The 27,466-nt window shown below is 29.5% G+C and overlaps 2 protein-coding genes across 2 annotated transcripts in view; both read right to left on the bottom strand.

The window, feature by feature from the left end:
• The window catches only part of LOC125870200 (uncharacterized), a 390,460-nt gene extending 374,758 nt beyond the window's left edge, over nt 1-15,702 (bottom strand). The window contains exon 1 of the mRNA XM_049550563.1: nt 15,697-15,702. Coding sequence (XP_049406520.1) covers nt 15,697-15,698 — 2 coding nt within the window. The 5' untranslated portion in view covers nt 15,699-15,702. The remainder of the gene's footprint in view (nt 1-15,696) is intronic.
• Nucleotides 15,703-21,521: 5,819 nt separating this feature from the next.
• LOC125870176 (cell division cycle protein 48 homolog) lies at nt 21,522-26,158 on the bottom strand. The gene is made up of 9 exons (XM_049550525.1): nt 26,078-26,158; nt 25,793-25,958; nt 24,585-24,813; nt 23,509-24,275; nt 23,205-23,426; nt 23,049-23,120; nt 22,672-22,953; nt 22,206-22,565; nt 21,522-21,969 (listed from the first exon to the last, which is right to left on the bottom strand). The coding sequence occupies exons 1-9, from the start codon at nt 26,104-26,106 to the stop codon at nt 21,673-21,675; spliced, it is 2,424 nt and encodes an 807-aa protein (XP_049406482.1). The 5' UTR covers nt 26,107-26,158; the 3' UTR covers nt 21,522-21,672.
• Nucleotides 26,159-27,466: the final 1,308 nt, after the last annotated feature.

Below are 27,466 nucleotides of genomic sequence, written 5' to 3'. Positions count from 1 at the left end.
ATAAATTCATCATCGTTAACACTCCTCAAGTACTTCTCTAATTAAATCAGAAACTTTCAATCATCACCACAAATTAAGCCCTCAAATTAAAACAATTTATACATAATATATTATAACTTACAAATTATAATTTTTCAAGCTTTAACAAAGACTTTGACTCTGATAACAAATACTATCTTTTAACATTGTAGATAAAATCTTATCCACTTTCATTTCAACAAAATTGTGCCTTAGAAACATATATATTTGTCTAATAGTCACAAACTCTAAAAGAATATAATCTACCATCAATAAACTTCAAAATCTTGAATTTGTCTATGCATATAACATGATTTCAACATAAAATTCTCAACTAACACATAAAAATGAATCGAAAAACTTATAACTATTGAATTCAGAATGAGTTCAACAAACAAAAGTTCTTTCTTTTAGATACAGTCGTATCTACATATCAAGCTAAAAACAACAAATTCAACCCACCCGTAACAACATATATTATTCACATCTCACAAATTAAAACAAATTATAAGTTCATATCACTTACAATATTTTGTTTTTTTTTCAAGGAGCTTCAGCAAAGACATTGACTCTGATAATTGAACCATCTTTAACATCATATTTAGATAAACTCTCGTCAACTTTCATTTCAACAGAATTATGCCTTAATAACATATAATCACTTCCCCATGCTTTTTTCACAATCTTGATTAACTCTTCAACTTTGTCACTTCCTTTTATTTCAACAAGAAATTCAGATGTTGGAGATTCCACTTTTACTATGACTTTTTGTTCTGTTGCTATGGTGATCATCTTGGAAAAATTGGAGAGAATTTTGTTGACTTTTTTGTTTGGATTTTTTTTTTGTTTGGATAAATGTATGGAAAAGATATATAAACAAGATTAGAGCTTGATTGATATTTGGTTGGTGGATGAAGCAATAAAGAAGATTAGTGCTTGTTTGGTTGGTGGATTAAGCAAGATTTAATTTAATCAACATATAAAACTCTTGCTTGGTTGTTGTTCTCTTTTATATAAATAAAAATAATATTATTTATGTCACATATTAATTGTCATGTTTTATTTTTTCGAGAATTAAATTTTGTGAGATTTGACTAGCATTTAATTAAAAAATATGTTTTCTCCTAAAATTAACATGAGAAAAGTTAAAAATTATAGATAAGTTCTGAATATTTAAATTTTAAATATAAAATATTGAATTACTCATTTAATTCATGTTTAACTTTGAAAATGAATCGTGTTGATTTTCAAAATATAGGACAAATAGAGCATCGGAGGAAGTATATGTTGGTTTAAGTTAAAAATAGGTTGGTTTCATTTAGCTTTAAAAGAAGTCTTAACACAATGTAATATTGATAGTAGTAGCACGGTCTAGTCACTTTTCAATTTGAGATTGAAAATTAATCAATATTATAGATAGAGTTTAAAATTTCATTGTTAAAATTCTATGATAATGTCTTTTCAGTTTAATTGTGGAATTTGAAACTTCAAGATATTCAAAATTCAATTACAAGGGATGAAAATTGACCATTTATAATTCTATTCGTAATATTATCCATTTAGCGGTTTTTATTAAAATCCTCACACTAAAATAATTAATATTATCCATTTTAGACCAAGTCCATACCATTTTCACTAAATATCTCCCCCAATTAAAGGTATCTTACCTCTTATATGCAACTTCCTTTTTTTAATAAACCAATAATGAATTTTTGTTCGTAGTTCAACGGTATACGAATAATAATATATTATAATAATAGTAATTCAAGAATTAAAATTAAAAAAGAGAGAGCATAATATGCCATCATATTCTTCATATTTATTAATTCCCACATTACAATTGTATCTTAAGTTGGGCTAGAACCAAAAAACCAAAGTTACAAGACATGACTATTCTTTTAATTTACCAACATCGATTTTAGTAGGATGGTCAGAATTCCTCCATTTTTAATTAGAGGTTTTCGGGTTCAGATCCTTAAAAATAAAAAAAATATTACATTATCATCCTAAAAGAAAAATCTTTTAATGCGTGAATTCATATTTAATTGAATCTCAATGTAAATATCCTAGTTCTACGCATCAGGTGATAAATAAAAGAAAACAAAAACTATTGACTTAATTTATTGTTTAGTAGTTGGCCAACAAATTTGAATTATTGGTTACGTTCTGGATAAGGAAGAAATGACAAATATTGATAAGAAAACAATAATTAAATAATAAAACTTTAACATAATTTATTTTATTTTATATTTTTGGTCTCATTGACCATAAGGTTTCGAAAACGATGTGTTCTAATGGATTTTTTGCTCTTTAAATATTAAATTTGTTATCTGATTTTGGTAAGAGGATGATGAATAACAAATTCTTTTATTCAAATACAATGCGTGAAGCTTCTTCTTTAATTTAATTAAAAAAATTGCAATCATACTTCATTTTTTTTAATTAAAAATTGTATGTTTGGTTTATTTTTTATCGAGTCAAATTTGATCGTCGGCTAACCAGACCTGATTTGGAGAAATTTAAAAAAATGCATATGTAGTATAGAGAATGAATAGTGAATAGAGAAGTGCGACAGAAAGCTCTTTTATTTACTAGATCATATCTTAAACAAATTTTTTTATGGTATACTTTTTTATATTTAAATAGATGTTTGAAACTAGCAAATCTCTATTTAAAAAAATGGTATATGTCCTAAAAAGAATATTAACTATTAGATAGTATAGGTAATACATCTTTGTTTATTTAATTATATATTTAAAAAGAACAAAATCTAAATTGAGATTTTGCATATCAAAAACATATCTTTCAACCAAACATTGAAAGATTTATATTAATTCATTGAGAGGTCATAATTCTTAGTAACTATTTTTGAATAACAACCAAAATATTGACTCCTCACAAGATTAATATTTAATTTTGATTTAGATTATTTCTAAGACACCAAAATAATACCAATAAAGAAGCAAACAAGACATAGTAAGAAAATTCACTTATACTGTTCATTTGTTTGTAATAATTGGACACTCAATAATTGTTTTTGACTCTTCACCTAATTAGTACTCCCTCCGTCCCTATTTACTTGTCCATATTTCCTCTTTTAGATGTCCCTATTTACTTGTCCATTTTGACAAATCAAGAAAGGACAAAAAAAAATTCCTATTATACCCTCATTTAAACTTCTTGAAAATTTAAACTTCCCCCAACATTGATTAGTTATCTTGAATAAATTTATTTTGAAATCATAATTAATAAGGGCAAAATTGTAACTTCACTATGCTAATCATTGTTTCCTTAATATGTGTGTCATTTCTAAAGTGGACAACTAAATAGGGACGGAGGGAGTAGTTGATTACTTGCTTGTGGCCCAGTAATTTACAATACATGGGGGGACAATAACATAGAAATAGCTATTGGGTCAAGTCCATTAATTCAATAGCTTATTTTTCTCGTATACCATACTTGTAACGTATAAATACATCATCATGAGTATAAAAAATAACAAGTTTTTTTTACCATAATATGACGGATATAGAATTTGTACAGAAAATACACTTTGCATCACCTAGATTTCCTCAAGTTGTGGNATTTTTCTCGTATACCATACTTGTAACGTATAAATACATCATCATGAGTATAAAAAATAACAAGTTTTTTTTACCATAATATGACGGATATAGAATTTGTACAGAGAATACACTTTGCATCACCTAGACTTCCTCAAGTCGTGGATGGCCACAAATTCATTTTTGCAAGGAGAAACGCGTAATTCTTTTTAAATAGTTTGATTTTTTTTTATTGTAACATGTGTGTTATTTCTTAATTTTTCAAACTGATTAATCATTAATTGTCCTTTTCCTCTCTTCTATACCACGTTCTAGAGATTTTTTTTTTCTAACAAATTAAATTTTTTATTAAAATATATTAAATCACATTAAATTGTTTTTAAGAAGTATAGATCTCAATGATTAGCCTAAAAGAGGAACATATGTGTGAAATCGATATATGGGCCGAAATTGGGCTTGAGCCTTAAAGGTTTTGGTCCGACTTTTCAGCCCAATATATGTTGGTCAGATGGACTTACTATTGGATCATGAATGGGTAATTTACGTAAACTTCACTAGTTTAGGAGCTGATTAATTATATAATGCTAGTTTGTAGTATTACAAATCTTACCAAATTTTGGTGTGTCCAGATATATGTATATCGAAATTAATGAGTGAAAATCGTATATAATTTGTTCTAGATACGGTATCCAAGTGGATTCACATGTATCTAGGGTACATAGATAAATCTTGCTCGCCTCCTTCCCACTTCTCCCGCCATTTCATATCTCTCGTGTATTTGATATCCCAAATACATATGAATAGCACCATATACATGTATATATTGTGTATCTAGTGTAATTTGCATGTATTTATAATTGGGATACATAGACAAATCTCGCTCGCTAATTAACTTCCAACTTACTCACCACTCTCATATTTTGTTCGCGTATTCGGTATCCCAAATATATGCGAATCACACTAGATACATGTATATAAAGTGTATCTATTGTGATTCGCATGTATCTGTCTTGAAATCTTGTATGAAATTATTAAATTGTAAGATAAAATGCAATTATTTCAAATTAAAAAGAGAATCAATGAATATGGTAGAAATATTTGTATAATTATATAGTTTCTTTATCATGAAATAGTAGTTTGAAACCAATTTTAGATTAAAGTAGTATTTTATAAAACTTGTGATTGACCAAAAAAAAAATTTGAGTTCTCATCTAGTGCTCGATTTTAATGTTGAGATGCAATAAAATTTGGATTCTTATAAAAAAAAAATCATATTGGAGGGGTAAAATGTTCCTTTACAAAGACAAAAATATTCTATATTTAGTGTTTAAATTTGAGACCTCTAATTAAAGATGGAAGAATATAGTCCTAATTCCTATCGGCTGAGAGGCGAATAAAATGCAGCTCTTTGGGTGTGCTTGGTTTCAAAAATATTTTTCAATTTTTTCATATTTGATTGGTCAAATATTTTGAAAATATTTTCTCGAGGAAAACAAATTTCTTAAAATTGAGGAAAACGACTTTTCTAATGAAAGTAGAAAAAATAAATTTCACTAATATTCCAACACACCTTATCTTCACCCCACCCCGTAGCCCCCATTTCCACCATTCCACACCCCTATCTACCCATGCTCACGCATTACAATAAATAATGAATTTTGCATTTATAATAGGATTGTTGTTGTATTATATTTAACGGTAATTATATATAGAGTAATATTAACTAACACTCTATTTAAGTTCCACTAAAGGCTTTAGTGGCCCCATATGCAATGATGTTAATTTATTTGCTGCTACATATCTTTACATAAATATTAAGTAAAATCTATTACGACTAATTTTTTCTTTTATTGTAGTGACCTCCCATAGTACTATTTGTCTCAATTATATACAAATATTTTTAAAATAATATTTTTTTACTTATTTATCAAAAATAAAAAAATAAATAAGATCTATTGTGTTAAAAATATTTGTCTTCATACCAAATGCATCCTTTATTAGATTTTACCTTTTATTTTTCATATCCCCCCACCCACCCACCCCCACGGCACAGTACACAATAGTGTTCTTGAAACTAGTTTTGTTTTGACAAATCTTTCCAAATCTTTATCATTTTTTATTTTTTTTTGCATAGTAATGTAAGTTGGACTACCTTTGAACTTAAGTTGTACGTACTAAAGTGCTTTGGTAACTCAAAGTTCTTTTGTTTCGGTTCGAAATTTGGTATTCGTATTTTAATGCTTATCAGAGGTGTTAAATATGCAAGTTAGATTGAATATGAACAGATAAGATGAATTGAATGTGAATGGATCAAAGTTCCTTGAGCTTCAATGAGTTGAAATGAAAGTTATACTTCAACTTATTCAATTCTTATTAAGTTTTAACTATATACTAAAAGGTTTTACTTGTTCACTTTAGCATATCAAGATAAAGATAATTTTTTTGTTTATTTACACTTAATATTAACTACTTATAAATACACCAATCAATATGGACATTATGATAAAATATATATTTTATGTATTATTTCTTAAGAAACATATAAAATTTTATTATAGACAAGTAAAAATAAACGGACATATATTTAATTAAGAGCTGTTTTTTTTTTCTTTTTTATTTCCTTTAATAATATAAGCACGTGCACTGTGAAGTTTGAAAGGCATTTAATTTGGTCAACAAAAAAGGGTAGATATTTAATATGGTCTTACAGATTGTACACGTGAACATGCCTCTAATTCCCCTACTTCAACAGTGTTTTTTTTTTTTGGCTAAATGAATCGTATAGAGAGTTATAAATATATGTAAATCGAAGTCAAATAAATTATAGTTATTGAATATCATATTGTAAAATATCAAAATTAAAATTAAATATATCAAATCATATCGAGCTAATTTGGTATGGTAATGATATAGTACTTTAGATACCTACCGAAGTTATGGTATCAAAATTTTTAAATACCGTACCATATCATACCATGCCCAACGACCGCCAGTTGTCTTTTTCAAATGTAATTTAAACATATTTTTAAAAGGAAATAACGTGGAAAAATTTTGCAACACACATTTATAGTAGAGTAACAGTTAAAAGACCATGACCAAAAAGTAGAAGCAGTGAACAAAAAGCTTTGCAAGTTGCAGCTTTGGCATCAATTTTCACAGCAATAATAAGGCCAAAACCATAATTAATGCGCTCTTTAATTTATTTGTCTGATTTTAATTTGACATAAATAGAAAATTACAATATGGAGAATTAAACTCTTATAAATAAAGTGAAAGTTAAGACGACTAACCAACCATCTAACTAATTAAGCTCATAATTATCCAAAACGAAGTTTGAAAAAATAAAGAAGACTTCTGAATCTTGTGATCTTAAAACTAAAGATACGTAAAATGTGTTTTTTAATCTTATGATCTTAAACATGTCATGTAGAAAGTTAGAACTTGTTAGGACCGAAATAATTAGGTGGATCATACGAAAGTTAACAAAGCAAACCTCAAACGACCACGAGTAAGAGGTAAAACAAGAAATATACCATAAGACACAGATTTAACATGGTTTGGTTAACCGACTTACATCCACAAAGGATATGAACAATCCACCATATAAATATGAGAATACAAAATATAGAAAGAAATAACTTCATCCAATTCACTCGAATTACAAAGAGGTTCATACAAATGATAACGTATCACTTGTGTCCCACCAATTCCTCCCTAGACAAAACTTTCAAAGCCCATAGAATTACATTATGAATGTTACTATGTTAGAATGAATAACATTTATTTATAGAGCCATGATTTTTTTTTTAAATAGCTTAAAAAATAAATAAGACGAACAAATTGAAACGGTCAGAATATTAATTCAGTCAAAATGGGGTACTTGTAGTACTGTTTACAGATGTTGTCTGTTTATCAAACCAATGGTACCAATTAGCCCTGACTTAATATCATAGTCCTATATTTATCAAAGATTAACCCTTTCATATTAACTCATCATGTGTGAAAAGGTATAAATTTAGACTTCAAGAAACTTGACCAAGAAAAAGATACCATCAAAATTTAAAAATAATATTACTTTTTATTATTATATTTTATATGATATACTTTTATTTTTAGTTTTAGAAAAATAGAACAAGTCTTTATGATTCGGAATAAGGAATAATAGCACTTTTAGTCCCTCGTACTACTAAAAGATAGGATGCTTCATTTAGTCGATAGTCCTTTAAAATTGATTGTATTCGCCAAAAAGGCCCTATTTTAGTAGTGTCAATTATCAATAAATTCTTATTTTAATTCTGGTAATATTTGACCCAAAAAAATTAAAAAGGAAACATAACTAATTAACCTTCAATAAGTTTAAATGTGTGCTTTGATTCTTTTATGTAGGAAATATATTATATTTTGACTATTTTCAAGGTAAATGATTCTCGCATTTAAAGAAATAATACAAACTTTAATATAACATATGAGTAATTAAACGACAGAACAATTAATATTTTTAAAAATTTATGATTTTTCTCAAGCAAAGAGATAAAATATGTTTAATTAGACAAATATAATTATAATGAACAAATCATAATTTACCAAAACCAAGGGATCAAAAATGTTGTTAATCGTAAATATAATTTAACCCTAAATTCCGATTTTACTGCAAAAGTTTCAAAAGCCAATTATTTTTTCGTAAACAGTAAAACACAGTCACATATCAAATGGGAGTATGGGACCAAGAGAATATATAATAGTAAAATCAAAAGAACCATTTTTATCTAGCATAATATTGCAATAGGTAAATTTGTACACATTGTAGATCAACCAAATGTACTAGTACTAGATAAAAATAGTAAAAGACTAAAACAAGGGTAACTCAAAGTCTCAAATCAATAGTAGTATAAAATAAAGTAAATACTTATATTATATATTATATTTATATATATATAAATATCCACTGCCACAAGCTGCAAATTTGCAGCTTGCAGAAGTAGTAGTATAAATAGCTTTCCTTCTTTTTGTTTTTGTTTCATATATTCATATGGAACCAATTAGAGAAAGTGATGAAGAGCACAACTCCAACATTAATAATTCATCACAAAACTCAACAAAATCATTTGGAAAAAAGTGTAGTCATATAGCAAAGAAGCAAAGGGCTAAGTTTTATATTGTAAGAAGATGCATTGCTATGCTTGTGTGTTGGCATGAGAGGAAAGAATGAATGTTTGAAGATATGAAGATTTGAAGATTTGTATAGAAGGTGTACTTAGAGATATCATTATTTAAGAGTATGTTGATATATATTATTTATCCTCAAAAAAGTTGGAACTTATAGCTCATTCTTTTTTTTAAAAAAGAAATTGTATTTCTAATTTGCTTGATTATATTGATATTGAAGCTTTCTTGGTTTTTACTTTAGTACTCTTCAATCTTGGATTCTTGATTTGGTTCATCATTATTGCTTCATAGTAAAATCGTCTCAGTATGATCTATATGTTAAAACTTTGAGTCGTGGAATCAATAACTAATGATTGTGTTAGTGTATGTATTGATTGTTTATTTCATATTCCTATACGACTTTTCTTCAAATGCTACAAGAATGCAGAATGCTTCGTGCACTGAACTGTCATTTCTAATCATTGTTGCTTCACATTTCCTTGAACATTTGATAAATCATTCTTCTTCTTCATCGCTTTTTTTTTCTTAATATATGTAAATGGATTTTTATGACGTTAGTGAGGATTAGTTTTGGTGTTTCACTATTTTAATTTTATTTTTTTTGTCTTTTGCCATAGAAACTATGAAGGGTATAAGGTACTTAATTAGTTAACCATTGGGTTAATAAGAGGATTCTATAAAACAAAATATTAGCTTGTGTAAAACAATTATTATGATGATTGTCTGTCCCACAATATTTTTATTTTTTTTGTAACAATAAAAAGCAAATCAATAATGCCTCAAGCCCTTCCAATTACTATTATAATTATTATCTATGAGGGCCAAATCTTTTTAAAATGAAATATAAAGGTTTATTTAATTTTTAAAATTCTCCATGAAAGAATATGTGCAACTTTGATCCTTACTCCATTCATCCGAAAATAAATGTCATTTTAGCTCATTTCACACTTATTTTTAGAAAAAAGGTACATTTTACTAAGTTACCCTTATTTATAGTAGATGTTTCTTGAAAATTAAACACTTTTTTAAAAAAATAATTCTATTTTTGTAACTTTATAATTATTTGTTTCCCAAACACCAACTAAAAATGTTTTTGTAATTCAGACATTCTAATCAATCTTGAATCACTGTTAACATAAAACTAGACAGGCCCAAAAATCATTTAAACTATTTGCTTTAGATTGTCTGTCCCACAATATTTTGCTTCTTTTTTTTTGTAACAATAAAAAGCAAATCAATAATGCCTCAAGTCCTTTCAATTACTATTATAATTATTATCTATGAGGGCCAAAATCTTTTTAAAATGAAATATAGATGTTTATTTAATTTTTAAAATTCTCCATGAAAGAATATGTGTAACTTTGATCCTTACTCCATCCATTCGAAAATAAATGTCCTATTAGCTCATTTCACACTTATTTTTAAAAAAGGTATATTTCACTAAATTACCCTTATTTATAGTAGATGTTTCTTGAAAATTAAACACTTTTAAAAAGAAATAATTCTATAATACAAAGATATATTCCGAAATAACTATTATTTCTTATCTTGAATTTCTAAAAAGAACAATTATTTTGAGATAACATTTTACTTGCTAATTCGAGAATAATTTTATTTTGTTAAAGCGATAATTATTTTGGCGACCAACAATATTCCCTTTTTAGGGAATATAAAAGTTTAATTTATGTTCACAATATTCTCTTTTACAGTCTCGAAGTTACAAACTCACACGAGTATGATGTGGAAATAATTGGCATTATTTGGCGTTAAATCAATTGGAAAGCTAAGCATCTTTCTTCTTTACCCTTTTTTCTCCATATCTATTGAAAGACAACTTCTCATCCCTACCACAAAAAAAAAATAAAAAAATTATTACGATATTGATCAGATCAATTTATGTGTACTTCAATTAATTTTCATTGGATATATCTCTTATCAACACATCTATTGAGTAATCATGTTCATAATGTATCGAGCCGTTGAAAAAAACATATAATATTTTTTTACGGTAAATTGTACAAGTATTAAATCAATATTCTTTCGTTCATTTTATATAACAATATTTGTAAAAAAAATCTAACAGAATACATTTTTATATATTTGAAACTTTTTAAACTTTTTTATTTTATACTACTTATCACATGTTTTAGAACTTTATAAATATTATAGCATATTTTAGATTATAAATTTGATTTTTTAAGATTATTTTTTGACATATATTAAAAATCTTGTTTTTTACATTAGTTAAAATCCATTATCAATTAAATATATACTGCCTATACATAAATGTCATAGAGGGAGTACCGATATATAGTAGATTATATATATGTGTGTATATATATATAAGTAGTGGTCCAATTTCTGGAAGTCAAAATTGAATTGTAAAGAAGCACAAATTTTCAACAAATAAAGAATATGAAATTGTTTATATATTAATTAAAATTGTAATAAAAGGGTCTGAAAATACTCCAACTTTGGCCGAAATTGCTGTTACGTTATCAAACTTTATGGAGGACCTTTTACCCCTTGCACTATTTAATAGTGTATTTTAAAGGTATATATGTGCCCACGTGGACACGTTACTATTTATAATGATGAAATATTGCACATATATACCTTTAAAATACACTATTAAATAGTCCAGGGGATAAAAGGTCTTTTCCAAGGATCGGTATTGTTACAATAATTTCGGCCAAAATTCGGATATATTTCAGACCTTTTTCCCTAATAAAAAATAACATTTAAAAGTAACATAGTGGAGAGTTGCATTGTTANTAATTAAAATTGTAATAAAAGGGTATGAAAATACTCCAACTTTGGCCGAAATTGATGTTACGTTATCAAACTTTATGGAGGACCTTTTACCCCTTGCACTATTTAATAGTGTATTTTAAAGGTATATATGTGTCCACGTGGACACGTTACCATTTATAATGATAAATATTTATGATGTCCACGTGAGCACATATATACTTTTAAAATACACTATTAAATAGTCCAGGGGTAAAAGATCTTTTCCAAGGATCGGTATTATTACAACAATTTTGGCCAAAATTCGGATATATTTCAGATCTTTTTTCCTAATAAAATATAATACATTTAAAAGTAACATAGTGGAGAGTTGCATTGTTAATTAGTATTTATTGCTATTAATAATAATATTGTTAATATCGTTTAAGGTGATTCCTAGTACTAACTATTCTCCACTATGAGATTTCACTTATTTATTTATTTGTTGTTTTTTGAACAAACTAGTATTCCAATGTATATACCACTTCCTCGATCCTTGTTATACTTTTATTTTAATTTATTTCAAAAAAATATTTAAATAATAAAATTATGCTAAAATCATGGAAGTGCTACATGAAAACATTTTTTTAAAATTTCTTTTTTTGGTATATAGTATGAATATGAGAATAGAAGATGTGAAAAGCTAGAGATATGGGAGTAATTAAACCGACAGCAAGAATCCTTAGAGGAACGTGCCTATGGAGAGTAGATGATACCAATAATAACATATTCAGTATAATTTTATCGATTAAATAAAGAAGATGATACGTACACATACATTGTATCCTACTTTGTTGAAGATAAAAGAGTGTTCTGAAAGATTCTCGACTAAAAAAAAAACATAACGGTTCGGATGAGTGAAAAGCATAACTTCGTCCTAATTTATATGAGTTAGTTTGTCATGGCATGAAGTTTAAAAAAGAAAGACTTTCCAAACTTGTGGTCTAAAATAAATCATAAATATTTGTATGACTATAAATCATTTTATTAATAATAAAATGGACAATTTAGAATCAAATTGTTATTAAATAGAGACGGATTAAAAAGAAAAATAAGTCATATAAAGTAATACAAATAAATAATATTATATTATACCAATAATAAGTAATATGATAACCGAAATAACTAAAACGAAGTAAAACTATGGAGGATAGATAGACTAGTTGATTGTGAGGGCAAAACTTGTTTATATAAGTTAAATCAATAAATATAAAATAACTACTTCTATTTTCTATTAATATATATTACATTTAGTATATTTTTAATTAACTTAATTAAATTACATTTAGTTATTGTGCAAATATCATACGCGAGACTACTTTTTACAGTTTTTTTTGAGCTTCCAATAGGATTTTTTCCATACCCAGGGCTCGAACCCGAAACCTTCAGTTAAGGGTGAAACACTCACATCAGTGCACCACAACTTGTGTTGGCACTTTTTACAGTTAATAGTAGGGCTAGAGCTAGAAGTCTAATATCAATAATTCGATGACCATTATAAAATTTTATTTCTTTGAATATGCATTGTCATTAATTATTTATAATATTTCAGTTATCATATTATTTCGTTGTTTCGGAAGAGGAGGCCGGTGGGTGGGAGGGACAGTCATGAGCAGTATGAAGCAGCAAGAAAAGACAGAGCCCAACAAAGTCTTGTTCCACCCGTGCGGCCCCTCTCTCCTTTTTATGTCCATTTTTTGGAGTTTAAAAGTATCTTATTTTCTCTTTTATTTTAAGCTTGATATGTAATAAGTTTCTTAAATTTTTTAGAATATTTTTTAATAATATCTGGACTAAATTGAATTTTCATTTAATACCTCAATTTTTATTAAAATGGTCTAATTAAACATTTTCGGTTCAGATTTCAAAAAAGAAAAGAAGTTATGCGTGTTTTCATTGGTTTATTAGGTAGTAAGTTAACCACATAAAATATGATATATATTTCCTTAATTATACACATCAATTTCAAACTAGAAAACGTCTGTCATTTTATGGCTTATTGAGACAAATGTGTATAATAAAAAAATGTATCATATTTTAATAGTGCCGACTCAATGCTTATAAAAATTAGGCATATACCTTAGTCCCCCAATTTTAGGGAGCTTCTAATTTTTACCACAATAAATTATGTGTTAATTTCTTTATAGAAAAAATTAATTATCTAAGATAAATGTATTTTTCTTAAAAAATATATATATTATTTTATTCTCCTTAACCTCAATCAAATAGAAGAAATCAAGAAGAATGTTGTTTTGTCTTCTTGCATTCTCTTAACTAACTCTCACATTGAAATTTTCTAGACCCCTTTTATACTATATGTAAGTTACAACTCTATCAAAAATATGAATCAATAGTAAAAATCATATTTTGGATAAAGTGAATTACAAGCCTGTTTAGATTGACTTATTTTATGTGTTTTTAAACAAAAAGAAGAAGCTTATAAGCAGTTTTGTCAACTTATTACTTATAGAATAATGTTAACAATTTATATAATAATTGCTAGCTAAAAAAATTTAGGCCTTTAATTGAAATTTCGCTTTAGGCCTCCAAATACATCGAGCCATCCATGTATTTTAATTTATGTAATCAACTTGAAAACACATACAAAAGAAAAGTTCAAAATATGAGTCGAAGATATGTAATTAAAACACTATTAAAAATTGAGATGTTCAATTAAAATAAAATTTAATTTAAATATCTAAATAAAATATCATGATAAATTTAAAAGGTAAATTATGACTTATGCTTTTATTTCAATTTCATATTAAATCAAAATTATTAAATAAATTTAAAAAATATATATTTTTTACAATTTTAACTAATCATTCACCATCATAGTAGCGTTTTCCAATACAAATTTAAATTAATCAAAAATCCAATACAAAAGTAGAAAAAAACAATTGCACGACTAATACTGGTAGTAGTTGTTGGAAGGTCAAAGTCCAAATAAGAATTGGTAAAATGTAGAATTAATATCATATGGTAAAATTTTAAAAATACTTTTGCACGTGAAAATCTCTGACAAGTTTGAAATTCACTTTTGTTTGATTTGCTATGCTTTTTATGTTAATGACTTTCTACGTGGAAATGCACGTATGCACACAAAGTAAGAAAAACGTACTTGTACCTTTTTAACTTTCTCACTTCAAATATTATACACTACTACTACTCTCAAATTACTCTGCCGTAACGGAGTTGGTACAATAGGTAATATCTTATTAAATAAGTTAGGGATCGTTTGGTTTGAATTCAAGTTATGATATGATAAGTAATAATGATATTATTTTTTATTGAGTGTTTAGTTTGTTGTATTCAAAATAATAAATTTGAAGAACAATTTATTTGTTTAATCTCAGGACTATTTGATATTATCCTTCACACCAAACGACCCCTTAGTGATTGAATTTGCTTGATAATATCTTCAGTTGAGTTTATAGTAAAAATGACAAAGTAAATGTAATAAATGATACTTTTTATGTCTCAATTTATGTGACACTTTTCATTTTTTGAGAATCAAACTGTTTAAATTTGACCAATAATTTACGCATGAAATCTTCAAATTTTTAGAAATGAAATTTATATATTTATAAACTACGTAAAAATTACTATAAGTCACAATAATTGATAGTTCAAAATATTTAAAAAATGTATGAAAAATTTACGGTCAAAGATAGACTTATTTAAATTTCATAATTCGAAAAGTGTCACGTAAATTGAAACGGAGGGAGTATCTCATAGAAGTGATGAGTGAGTTTCCTATAAATATCTTATTAGTCGAGTTTGTCACGTCAGAATTGCCTAGTGTTATTTGGGCCTGAAGGACCTATATTACGCAGGAAATGTATGTCTATTTATCTACTTGTGAACACACCCAAAAAAAAAAAGGGAAAAGGGTCAAATATGCCCCTAACTATTCGAAAAGGTCTAGATATACCCGTCGTTTAAAGTTTAGCTCACTCGTGCCCTCGCCGTCCAACTTTTCGTCTAGATATGCCCTTATGGGCGGTAAACGCCAAATGGAATGGCCACGTCATTTTTACATTACCACGTGGCATTGGAAAATGGTCAAATATACCCCTAAACTATTCGAAAAGGTCTAGATATACCCCCGTTTTAAATAAACTACCCGACCCATTTTCAACAATTTTTTTTAATTTTTATTTTTTTCGATAAATCACAAAAATTAGTAATTGACTAATAAAAAATAGGAAATATATATAAAATGACTTTATGCTGAATTTTTAGGTTATATTTTTCATATTTTTTATTAATCAATTACTCATTTTTGTGATTTATCGAAAAAAATAAAAATTTAAAAAAATTGTTGAATTTAAGGTTACTAAATTTATTTGCGAATTTTTGGCGTTAATTTTATATATTTTTCCTATTTTTTTATTAGTCAATTACTTATTTTCGGGATTTACCGAAAATAAATAATTTTTTTTTTAAAATTGTTGAAAACGGGTTGGGTAGTTTATTTAAAAGGGGGTATATCTAGACCTTTTAGAATAGTTTAGGGGTATATTTGACCATTTTCCAATGCCACGTGGTAATGTAAAAATGACGTGGCAATTCCATTTGGCGTTTAACGCCCATAAGGGAATATCTAGACGAAAAGTTGGACGGCGAGGGCTCAAGTAAGCCAAATTTTAAACGGGGGTATATATAGACCTTTTCAAATAGTTTAGGGGCATATTTGACCCTTTTCCAAAAAAAAAAACATAACTATCAACTGAGATTAACTTAAAAAACGTATTTAAATAAACTTAATCGTGTAAATATTTTTCACACTATTTGTACAATAAAACTTAAAACTCTTCAATTATATCCATGATTTATTTTTTCTCAATTTTGCCACATACTATTTTTTTTTTACCATAACATTTTTGTCAGGTGGATGTCCCATATAAATCTGGATTTTCCTGATCTTTGGTTGTAGAAATTATTGCACTTTCTCTGACTCTACGCACGAAGGCCTCTTCATTATCAGTCAGAGAAAAAGAAAATTAACATGCATGGTGATCCATTCCATTTTTATTCTATTTTCATTTTATTTTATTTTTTGCTAATTATTTTCAGAATAATTAATTGATTGTATATAAAAAGTATATTTCACGTTTGAGACATATTATGCTATTAATTGATGAGTAAACATGACACAATTTTTTGTATCCTTTTATTAATTATATATATGTCTCATATATTTTTCTAAACTTGTAAAGTTTATTTTATTTATTGGGATATATAGTTTCGTTATATTGCATGAGAAATCCTTAAAGAAGTTATGCAGGGATATCCTGTATTGCTGAATAGAGCACCTACGCTGCATAGATTAGGCATACATGCATTCCAAGCCGTTTTAGTGGAGGGGTGCGCTATTTGTTTACATTCATTAGTTTGCAAGGGATTCAATGCCGATTTTGATGGAGATCAAATAGTTGTTCATGTACCTTTATCCTTGGAGGCTCAAGTAGAGGCCCGTTTACTTATGTTTTCTCATATGAATCTTTTGTCTCCGGCTATTGGGAATCCCATTTCCGTACCAACACAAGATATGCTTATTGGACTTTATGTGTTAATGAGTTGAAATCATCGACATATTTGTGATCCGAGGTTGAATTGCCCTTCAATACAATAGTTTTGGTCTAAAAAAAGCGTAGACCAATATTGATCGGTACAAATGATATGCTCTATAATAATCAACGTATGTGGACGTACCAAATAATTGATATATATTGCATTTGAGTATATATAATGATAGTATATATGATGTCGTAATATTCTTCACCAATAATTCAATGTTGAATTGGTTCAATACAATTTCTTTGGTCCAAAAAGCATAAACCAGTAATCATCGATACAAATGATATGTTCTATAATAATTAACGTATATGTAGATGTCAATTGCATTTGAGTGTATACATTGAAACAACATTTATAATCGATCTCATTATCTCAAGATAGTGTTTCCTTTTCAAATTTCATTTGTGGGATTACTGGATATGTTATTGTTATTATTGTTGTTGAGTATATAGTATACATTGATAGTATTGAAAAATAATAATCCCTCTGTCCTAATTTATGTGACTTACTTTCCTTTTTAGTCAGTCCCAAAAAGAATGACACATTTTTATATTAAGTAACAATTTAACTATAAAATGCCTATTTTACTCTTAATGAAATAATTTACAGCCACACACATTTTTTTCATTCATTTTGGACCACAAGTTTTAAAAGTATTCCTTTCTTTTTTAAATTCCGTGTCGAGTCAAATTATCTCACATAAAATGAAACGGAGGAAGTCATTATTATTATATAGTATAGTTTAACTTGAATTTAGGTACATGTAGATGGAAGTTGATTGGGTTATTTAACATGTATGATAAGAGGCAAAGTGGCAGAAGGGATAGTGTGGTAGGGTATAAGGTGCACCCTTTAGACATGATGGATGTATATGTCAAGGCCCAAGCTGTGTCTCCCTCTTTCTTTTTCTAGCTAGCACATAAACCCTATATAGCTATCTTCATTTTGATTTGATGTTTTTGTAACTGTAATACCTTTATATAGGTTCTTACATTCATGTGCTTGCAAGCCAATTATATATAACTAATTAATTGTGATCAACATGTGTTGCAAAATTACCATTCAAAGGCATGTTTTTCCTAATTAGAGCGTTGAAGAATAAGTATTGTAGACTGTGGAGAGGTGATTAGACATGTCATAGCTTATATGTCTCTAGATTGAGAGATATGTTGGTCGAGGATTAGGGTAGAAAATTAGTAGACAGTCGAGTATAGTTTAGTTTCCTTTTCAATATTGGTATTACTCTCTTACTATATACTATATACTTTTTAATTTTAGTATTATATGTTGTTTCCTTTGTTTTTATTTGTTGTTGCTATTATTCTCTTCTTCATTGTTTTTCAACATGACTTCTTCGTTGTTGTATTTGCTTTACATACTTATTTTTTGATGTTTTACTTATGTCGAGGGTTTACCATGAATAATCTCTTTGTCTTTACAAAGTAGGGGAAAAGTTACATACACGCCACCTTCTCAGAACCTACTTGTGAGATTACACTTCGTATGGTATTGTAAAGGCATGTATTTACTTAATAGCGCACAAACTGCTTGACAAGAAAATGAACATGTTTATGAGCATTGTGGCAAGTTTCATATAAATGGGCGATGTAATGTCTAGGATTGCCCTTCCCATCGAATTGTTGCAACTATAATGGTTGATAACCAATTTATTAGCATCGATAGAAAATAATCCACTTGAAATACGACTTTAAGTAACCTAAAGAACTTTATGATGGACCATTATATTGACCTTTGATTCATAGTCGAAGATTACATGCACTACCAAATGACGACTTTCAGGATCCAAAGTCAGTGAATGCAGAAAAAATGTGATTTTATTAGATATGCATATTTAAATTTTAACATTTTTGCACAAAAATGCATAATTTGAGCCAAATAGTGTTGAGTTCTTTTCAAATTCCGCTTGCAACTTTTTGTTTTGATAGGAATAAGTACTATTTGCAGCTCTATCACAATTGACTTTAAAATAGTCATTCAAGACAAAAATAGGAAACTATACTTATACTCGTTCGTCCAAACAGTGAACTCTTTAGCGAAATGTTACATACACCATCTTACAGATATGATTTAGACCACTAAAAGGAATTCGTACAATCAAAAGATAATATCATTGAGGAGCATAAGTGAGAGAGACATAATTTGAACCTACATAGAAAATCTATCTTCAACAAGTTTGTAGTTTGTTACTTTTCACCATTCGACCACTCTCCCCCCCTTCTTGGATGAAGGACCCCTAATGGGTTAACTATAATTCTAAGACTTGAATCCATAACCTAATCTTAGATTCATATCTAACAACACAGTCATTCATATTTACATACGCCTAAAGGTGGTCGGTCATCGAACATACTTTATAAAAAAATTATACTATATATATAGATTAAATATAAACTATGAAGGGACACTTTGGTGTATGTAATGTACTATACTTCCATTACTGCATCATATCATGTCTAGACAAGTGTAACATGGTTGGTGCTAGCTATAGCTACATATAGTACACCATTAATTTCTTTATTTTCCACAGGAAAAAATGATAAAGTTTCTTGATTAGATTTGACACCATTATATATCATGAAAGTAAGAGAAAATCCCATGAGAGGTAGTCAGAAAAATAGATCAATATATGAACAGGAAAAGGGCTAAGATGTATAATAATCCCTAGCATATTCATGTGGACTTGCTTGCTCTATGTTCTTTTTGTGTTTTTTTCACTCAAAATAATAATAGAAATTAGCGATGGATAACTTCTGCTTCTAAATAATAACGATCTATTGATGATCATATATCATATGAATTAGTTGAAAATCCTAATAGCTATGGGCTATTTGGCAGCAAATGAATCGCGTGAAAGTAGGATATTACTCAAAAATCTGGAGGTCAAAACGGACAATTTTTGTTTCTAAACTATAAAAACCTATCGTTGATCCTATTTCACGAAAAATTAGCAATGAATTATTTGAAATTCCTAGTAGCTACGGGCTATTTGATGACTAATGAATTGTGTGAAAGTAGGATAATCCAAATTCAGAGGTCAAATTTTTTTTAAAAAAAACATTTTTGATGGAAATAAATGTTAATGAAGGGATCCTATCAAATTAAATTGGGTCCATGAATCTAATTAACGATAAATTTTATAGCTAATTCCTGTTATTTTATTTTGGTAGTGTTTTTTTCAACACATTTAAATGTGACATCCATGTTCTGCCTTAGGGTCAAAACCTAATTAATAATGAGGTCTTGTAATAATTCAAAGATACCACATTAATATATTGCTTTGATTATATCATATTATATTGTACAATAATGAAAGAGTTTATTCAACTACAAAGAATTGCTGTAAATATTAGGTTTATCATAAATTACTACAAAAATTATTTAAGACAACCCCTCCCCCCCCCCCCCCCCCCCCCCCCCCCCCCCCCAATATATCATCTATTATGCCTTTGTAGATATATTAAGCTACTAAATTCATGTAGCTCCTTATAAAATTAATATTGGGCTCTTACTTGTCAGGATCTGATTAATTGAATCAACGACTGATTTACAGAACAAGAAATTAAGTAAGGTCTAGAAGATTGATAAAACAAATCTGATCGAAGATCTATTAATATATAACTATAGAATAAAAGTAGTAAATTGTAAAAATAGTGAAACAATAATTTGAGTTTGACAATGATATGTAGCATTTGTTGTTGGATCCATCGTATCATTGTTCCCTCAATAAAAAGAAAGAAGTAAGAATTTTGCTTCTGAAAGCATGGCCAAGAAACACCTTAGTGCACCTATGTGGTACCCCTTTTGGACATTGATTTAACTATAAATAATTAAGTGGAAATATATTTGTATCAAATTTTTACGTCCAACAGATATATGACACATGTATTTGTATATATAATTTTTTGTAAGCACATTGTGCCGGTAAGTATTTTTTTGTGTATCATGTGTATACGTAAACCTAGAATTTAAAGTAAAATAATAATTTAGTTTATAATAAAAAATTATTATAAATATATCGTAAAGTATATACAAAATTATTAAGTTTAGGTGAGTGAACCTATAGTTTGTTTGGTTCCCCTCATCGATATAAATCTCTAAGGACTTGTACAATCTCTTAAAGGTTAATGTTCACTAAGTAACATTTCACAAAATGTATGATTGGGGTAGTAAATACTTCTGTGTTTAATATTAACTCTCGAATTCAATTTTTATTTGTTGGAAAGCAACTTACTTTAATATGGTACTTCCTATTGCAAATGACATCGAACCCTAGATGAGAAACAAAAATAATTACATGCAACAATATAAGTTTTGTATCTTTTCCTCAATTAAACATTTAGTCAAATAGAATCTCTATAACTTTTCAAGTAGATAAAATAATAGCTACAGAATACTTTTATGTAAAGCTGAGAAAAATCAAAATAAAATTACAAACTCTAGACAATGAATTTTTCTAACTAACGAAAGTTTCTTCAAAATAATTACTCATATTAGCAAAGTTGTAAATAGTAAAACATAAGTTAAAGACACTCTAGCTATACAGGTCATCTTCATCTGCACCACCAGCAGAAGTTGCAAAGGGATCAGCAGTTCCGGTGGTGGGACCGGTGGTGGCCTCTGCAAACCGGAACTCAGAACCAAACCCTCGGGACTGCTGCAACGTCTGAGCAAACGCCTGGTACTTGCGGATATCAGCATCACTGACACTTCTCCTAGCATACTTCATTGATTCCTCAAAGTGAGCAGGCTTGATCTCGGATACCTCATCGTCAACGTCTTCCTCCATGGCTTCTGGATTATCCCTTCTCCTTCTCTCCCTCTCAATATCCTGCAAAAGTACAATGCAACATTAGTTTTCTACTACCGGAAGGGGTAGAGCTAGAGTATAGGAAGCAGGTTCGACATAACTCAGTAATTTGTATTTGTCTTATAATAAAATTCATTTAGTATGTATAAATTAAATCCCAAATTCATAAACTTCAATCCCCAGTCTATCAGTGTAGCACTTAGTATCTATTGCCTCAAAAATTATCAACTGACAAGAAATGGAGATAGAAAACTTACTTTCTCAATGTTCTCTCGGATAGCGTATTTGCATGCACGTTGGCAGATCTCTGTAATGTCAGCTCCGCTGAACCCTTGTGTATATTTTGCAAGAGCTCTGAGATCAATATCCTTAGAAAGGGGTGATTTCCGCAGGCATGCCTTGAAAATTTGATGGCGGGAATCCTCGTCAGGAAGAGGAATGTAAATCAATTGGTCAAGACGACCAGGACGTAGAAGTGCAGGATCAATAATGTCAGGCCTGTTGGTGGCACCGATGATGAAAACCGTCTTCTTGGCATTCATACCATCCATTTCAGTGAGGAGTTGATTCAAAACTCTATCAGCAGCTCCCCCGGCATCTCCACTGCTACCACCTCTCTGCAAAAGAAAGTCATATTTAGCAACAGAAGCAAATAATCTGAAAAAAACCGGTAAACCCGTGTAGTAAACAGTTCAATGGGAACATGAGAATGAGGAACAGCACCTGAGTAGCAATCGAGTCCAACTCATCAAAAAACAGGACACAAGGAGCAGACCCTCGAGCCTTGTCGAATATTTCTCTAACATTGGCTTCGCTCTCTCCAAACCACATGGTAAGCAATTCTGGACCCTTGATACTAATAAAATTGGCCTGGCATTCATTTGCAATAGCCTTCGCCAACAAAGTTTTCCCACATCCAGGTGGCCCATAGAAGAGAACACCCTTAGAAGGAGACATACCAAACTTCTCGAACTTCTCAGGATGTTCCACAGGATATTGAACAGTCTACAAAACAAATAACAGATAATAGGTCAGGTAAATCAACAAGATTAACAGGTCAGATCATAATATTCATCATTATATGTTTAGTATATATGTACCTCTTGGAGCTCACACTTGACATTCTCAAGGCCTCCAATGTCCTCCCAGGAGACATTAGGAACTTCAACAACCTGTTCACCCGAACATCATAATTAGGAATCAAACGGAAGACATGTAGCAGCAGAAGGTGAGAATGTAAAGAAATCTAGACTTACAGTTTCGCGCAGGGCAGATGGATTGCTTGTCCCAAGGGCAGTTGAGAAGTGCTCATTAGTCACAGCCATGGAGTTTAATATCTCTGCATCAATAGATTCATCTTCCAAATCAATCACATCCATCTTCTCTCTGATGCACTGAAGTGCAGCCTCGGTACACAAAGCTGCCAAATCCGCACCAACATAACCGTGTGTTTCTTTGCCAATTCTTTCCAAATCAACCTGCAAACAAAGAACAACATATCACCAAACTGAAAATGATTTAAAAGTCAGAATTCTAAAATTTTTGAAGATATGAAATTACATCTTCGGCGAGCTTCATGTTCTTTGTGTGGATACGAAGCACCTCAAGACGCCCAACTTCATCCGGGACACCAATATCTATCTCCCTATCAAATCTGCCAAACCTTCTTAGGGCGGGGTCAATACTATTAGGGCGATTAGTGGCACCCATGACAATTACGTGGGCACGTGATTTGAGACCATCCATGAGAGTCAAGAGCTGAGAAACAATCCTCCTCTCGACCTCTCCATGAGTCTTCTCACGTTTAGGAGCTATTGAATCAATTTCATCAATAAAAATAATTGAAGGCGCATTCTTCTCAGCTTCCTCAAATGCTTTCCTGAGATTACTTTCACTTTCTCCCGCCAATTTGGACATGATCTCTGGCCCATTAATACAAAAGAAGAATGCGCCAGTCTCATTAGCAACTGCTCGAGCTATCAATGTCTTCCCTGATCCAGGAGGTCCATACAAGAGAATTCCTTTGGGAGGTTTCACACCAATAGATTTGAACAGTTGTGGATGCCTCAACGGAAGCTCAACAAGCTCGCGGATCTGAGCCATTTGTTTACGCACGCCACCAACATCATCATAGCCAATCTCATCTAGCCGATTCTCATCTTCTCTGTTCACAGGTTCACCCTCACAGAATATCTCAGTATCTGGGGCGACAACACAGTATTCAGGAGGGTCAGTCTCAATAACCTTGAATTCTACACTTCTCATCCCTCCTCTTACAAGAAATAGATCGCCCTTTCTCACTGGTCGATATGCTTCAAGGAAATAGGCTGCAGACAAATAACACAACGGAGACTAGAAGGATGAGTAATTGCATAATAATTAGATTCAAGTGAATCCACTTGATGCAAATTAGAGATAACACAAGTCACAGCAGATTCTAAGTTAGACAATGAAACCTAACAAACAAAATAAGTTCCAAAAGCAGGATATTGGCACAAGGCATTTGCAGATACAATGCTTATCAGAAGAATGCCATCAGCTAAGTAAAACCAAAACTCTAACAGAAGAACAATATATAATATCCCATATCCAGAACTTCTATCAAGCAATAAGCAAATTGATAGTAGAACACTTACGTTTCAAGTAAGCGTCAAATAGATTTCCCGAAACCCCCTCAATGCTGTCATCAATGGGAAGAATGTGCACACGTTTACCATATTTGACATCAGGACATTGATGAACAGAGACAACATCACCAAGACGAACCCTAAGGTTATTTCTGACAACCTTGTTCATCCTAATCTTTGGCTCATCACATGTTTCATCAACAAGGGCAATGCAGATAGTATCTTTTCTTTTCTTTCCCTATACGACAAAATACATAGTTCAGAACTCAAAATCTTATATATATATATATATTATACACATATATGCGTGTGTGTGTGTGTGTTTGTATGTGTACGCCAGCATTTCATCACAATTCTTACATCACCATAACGTGAAGAAGCTACACCTAATATCGATTCCTCAAAGCTTGCATCAGCTTTTCCCAAACAAGGTACGATCATTAGAACTAACAACACCCTACTCATTATTTTTTATTTTTTTGATGAACTACACCTACTCATTATTTGCAAACTAAAAACAGAATACGATGAAAAAGTTACTGATAAAATAGACCATCAAAGGGAACCAAACACTAATCACCATTCTTCATGGTTTCATTAGGCACTACAACATATTCGAGCTAGACAAATTGACACAGAACAATACAAAGCTAAGAACTTTAGGACGAACGGCCAAGACCCGGCCTTTTCAGCTTATATATCACAAAACTCATTGTCCTTATGCTTATTTCACCAATCACCTGCACAACTGATTTCCAGCAAACAAGGAGCAGGGGCATTAAACTTACCCAACAACAACATACCGAGTGTAATCCAATAGGTGGGGTCTGAATAAGTGTACGCAGACCTTACCTCTACCTCACCACTCACCACAAGTACCACATGATAGAGAGGTTGTTTTCAGAAGATCCCCTGCTCAAGTAAAGAATATGAGGCACCAAACTTACCCATATTGCTAAATACCCATGAAATCATGTACCTTACTTTTTTGCATCCTTAATCCTACACTAAGTTGAGCTATTTGTTCTGTGGCAAATTCTGAACTCATAAACTTCAAATCCCATAAACCCCTCTTCTAAACACTAATCAGTAATCACAACCCCATGACAACCCTTGTCCCATTGGTGAGCTTTAACCACCACCCCACCATAATAATCTACCAAAACTACAAAAAAAAAACACATGAAATTTCAAGAAAACATGAGTAAAAATCTGACCTTTATCAAGATTGTGTCACCACGGAAAAACTGGAGCTTTTCCATAGTATCAGGATGAAGTGAAACAACAGAATTATCATCATTGATTGCTTCATCAACAACAAGACGATTAGGTGATTTCTTCCTCTCCAAAATTGCTGTACTAAAATCCTTCTTAGGCCCCTTCCTACAAACATCACAAAACAAATCCAAAAAAAATCATTTTTTTTAAAGAATAATAATCAAGAATCAAAATACAACTACACCAACAGTTTTTTTAACAAAAAATTGATAATGGGTACTTACGAATTAGAGGATTCAGCTTTGTTACTCATGATTTTTCTTTTTTTTGGAGAGTTCAAAGAGTTTTCAGAGGTTTTCTTTGGTTTTGGCTATGTAAAGGGATATTTATAAAAGTTTATTAGTAGTTCGTTTCTTGTTAGGAAAGAAATACCTTTTTTTTTTAATTTAAAAAACAACATTTTTTTTCTCGTTTTTATTGTTTTTTTTTTCCTTTTATATACCAACTATAATTGATGTTGATTAATTTTTTAAAAGAATTATATTTCCTTGTTTTGGTTGTTCCTTTGATACGTTTTTGAGGGAATAATCAACCAATTATCGCACGCCATGTCAACATTTTGCTATCGTGGCATTCCCTTATTTGTCCATTATAAAGAAGCCGTTAATAATTTAGTTTCAATGATTTAAGTATTCGAGATCTATCCTTGCGCGAGTGACTAACGGAGCGAAGCAAATTGATGTTTAATGAGTGTTAGTATATATACTTAAATCAGTAAACTATGATAAATTAAGGTATATATATGTATATATATATATATATATATATATATAATTATTTTTTTAAATATTTATTTAAGGTATATATATACTATAATAAATATTTAAATTATACAACGATAGTAAGTTGAGTTAGTTCGACAAGTGACTAACGATAGTAATTATTTTTATAGAATTTAGAAAGGTCAAACAAACACTATTTTGTTTAAAAAATAATTAATAAAAACGTCAAAGCTAAGTATACGAACTCAGTTTTCTAAAAACTTACTTAATAATCTCCTAATTAGTCACCAAATTGGTTTAATTTTGGCTTTTAATGAGATAAACAATTCTTAGCTTTAATTAAAAAAGGAATCCTAGTTGAATGACTCTTCATTAATTTATCCTATCTAAATTAATTAAGCTAATCCAAAACCTCTTTGAAAATTTGAAATTCTAGAACATTCCAACTAATTCTAGACCAAAATTCACAATTATCAATTTTAAATTATCATAGAGTAGAAATTCAACTGAGAAATTAACCATAATAAGGTGATAAATGTGTGTCTTTTCCTTCATAAAGGTTGAGTAATAAAATACAATACAATAATCATAAATAAAATCTTCAAAAATAGACTATACGCAAATTTTATCTCTATTTTTATAAGGTAAAAGAGTTTTTTTTTCCAATAAACCATCTAGTTAAAAGAGAGTTAGAGTAAATATCGACTGCAAATAATTTTTGTCCAACTTCTATACTTAAAATTATTTGTCAATAATTTTATTGTTTTGGAACCTAAGTTAAGAATTTAAGGCACCTTTGCTTGTATTGCATAGCTTGGTAGATATTCCAAAAGAGTATTATATCTTCTTGGAATCATCAAATTATAAAAGTCCACAACCACCTACTACTTT

This window comes from Solanum stenotomum, chromosome 7, assembly GCF_019186545.1.
Source record: "Solanum stenotomum isolate F172 chromosome 7, ASM1918654v1, whole genome shotgun sequence".
In the NCBI taxonomy this organism is placed as follows: Eukaryota; Viridiplantae; Streptophyta; class Magnoliopsida; order Solanales; family Solanaceae; genus Solanum; species Solanum stenotomum.
The sequence above is the reverse complement of the archived record's forward strand: the minus strand, read 5'-3'. Positions and strand labels throughout refer to the sequence as shown.

What these genes read in the sequence shown, in the direction of transcription:
- LOC125870176 (XM_049550525.1), bottom strand. Translation starts at nt 26,106, where the DNA reads ATGAGTAACAAAGCTGAATCCTCTAATTC. An exon ending in GTGACACAATCTTGATAAAG is followed by an intron (nt 24,814 to 25,792) that starts GTCAGATTTTTA and finishes TTTGTCGTATAG; the next exon opens with GGAAAGAAAAGAAAAGATAC. An exon ending in CATCTGCCCTGCGCGAAACT is followed by an intron (nt 23,121 to 23,204) that starts GTAAGTCTAGAT and finishes TCGGGTGAACAG; the next exon opens with GTTGTTGAAGTTCCTAATGT.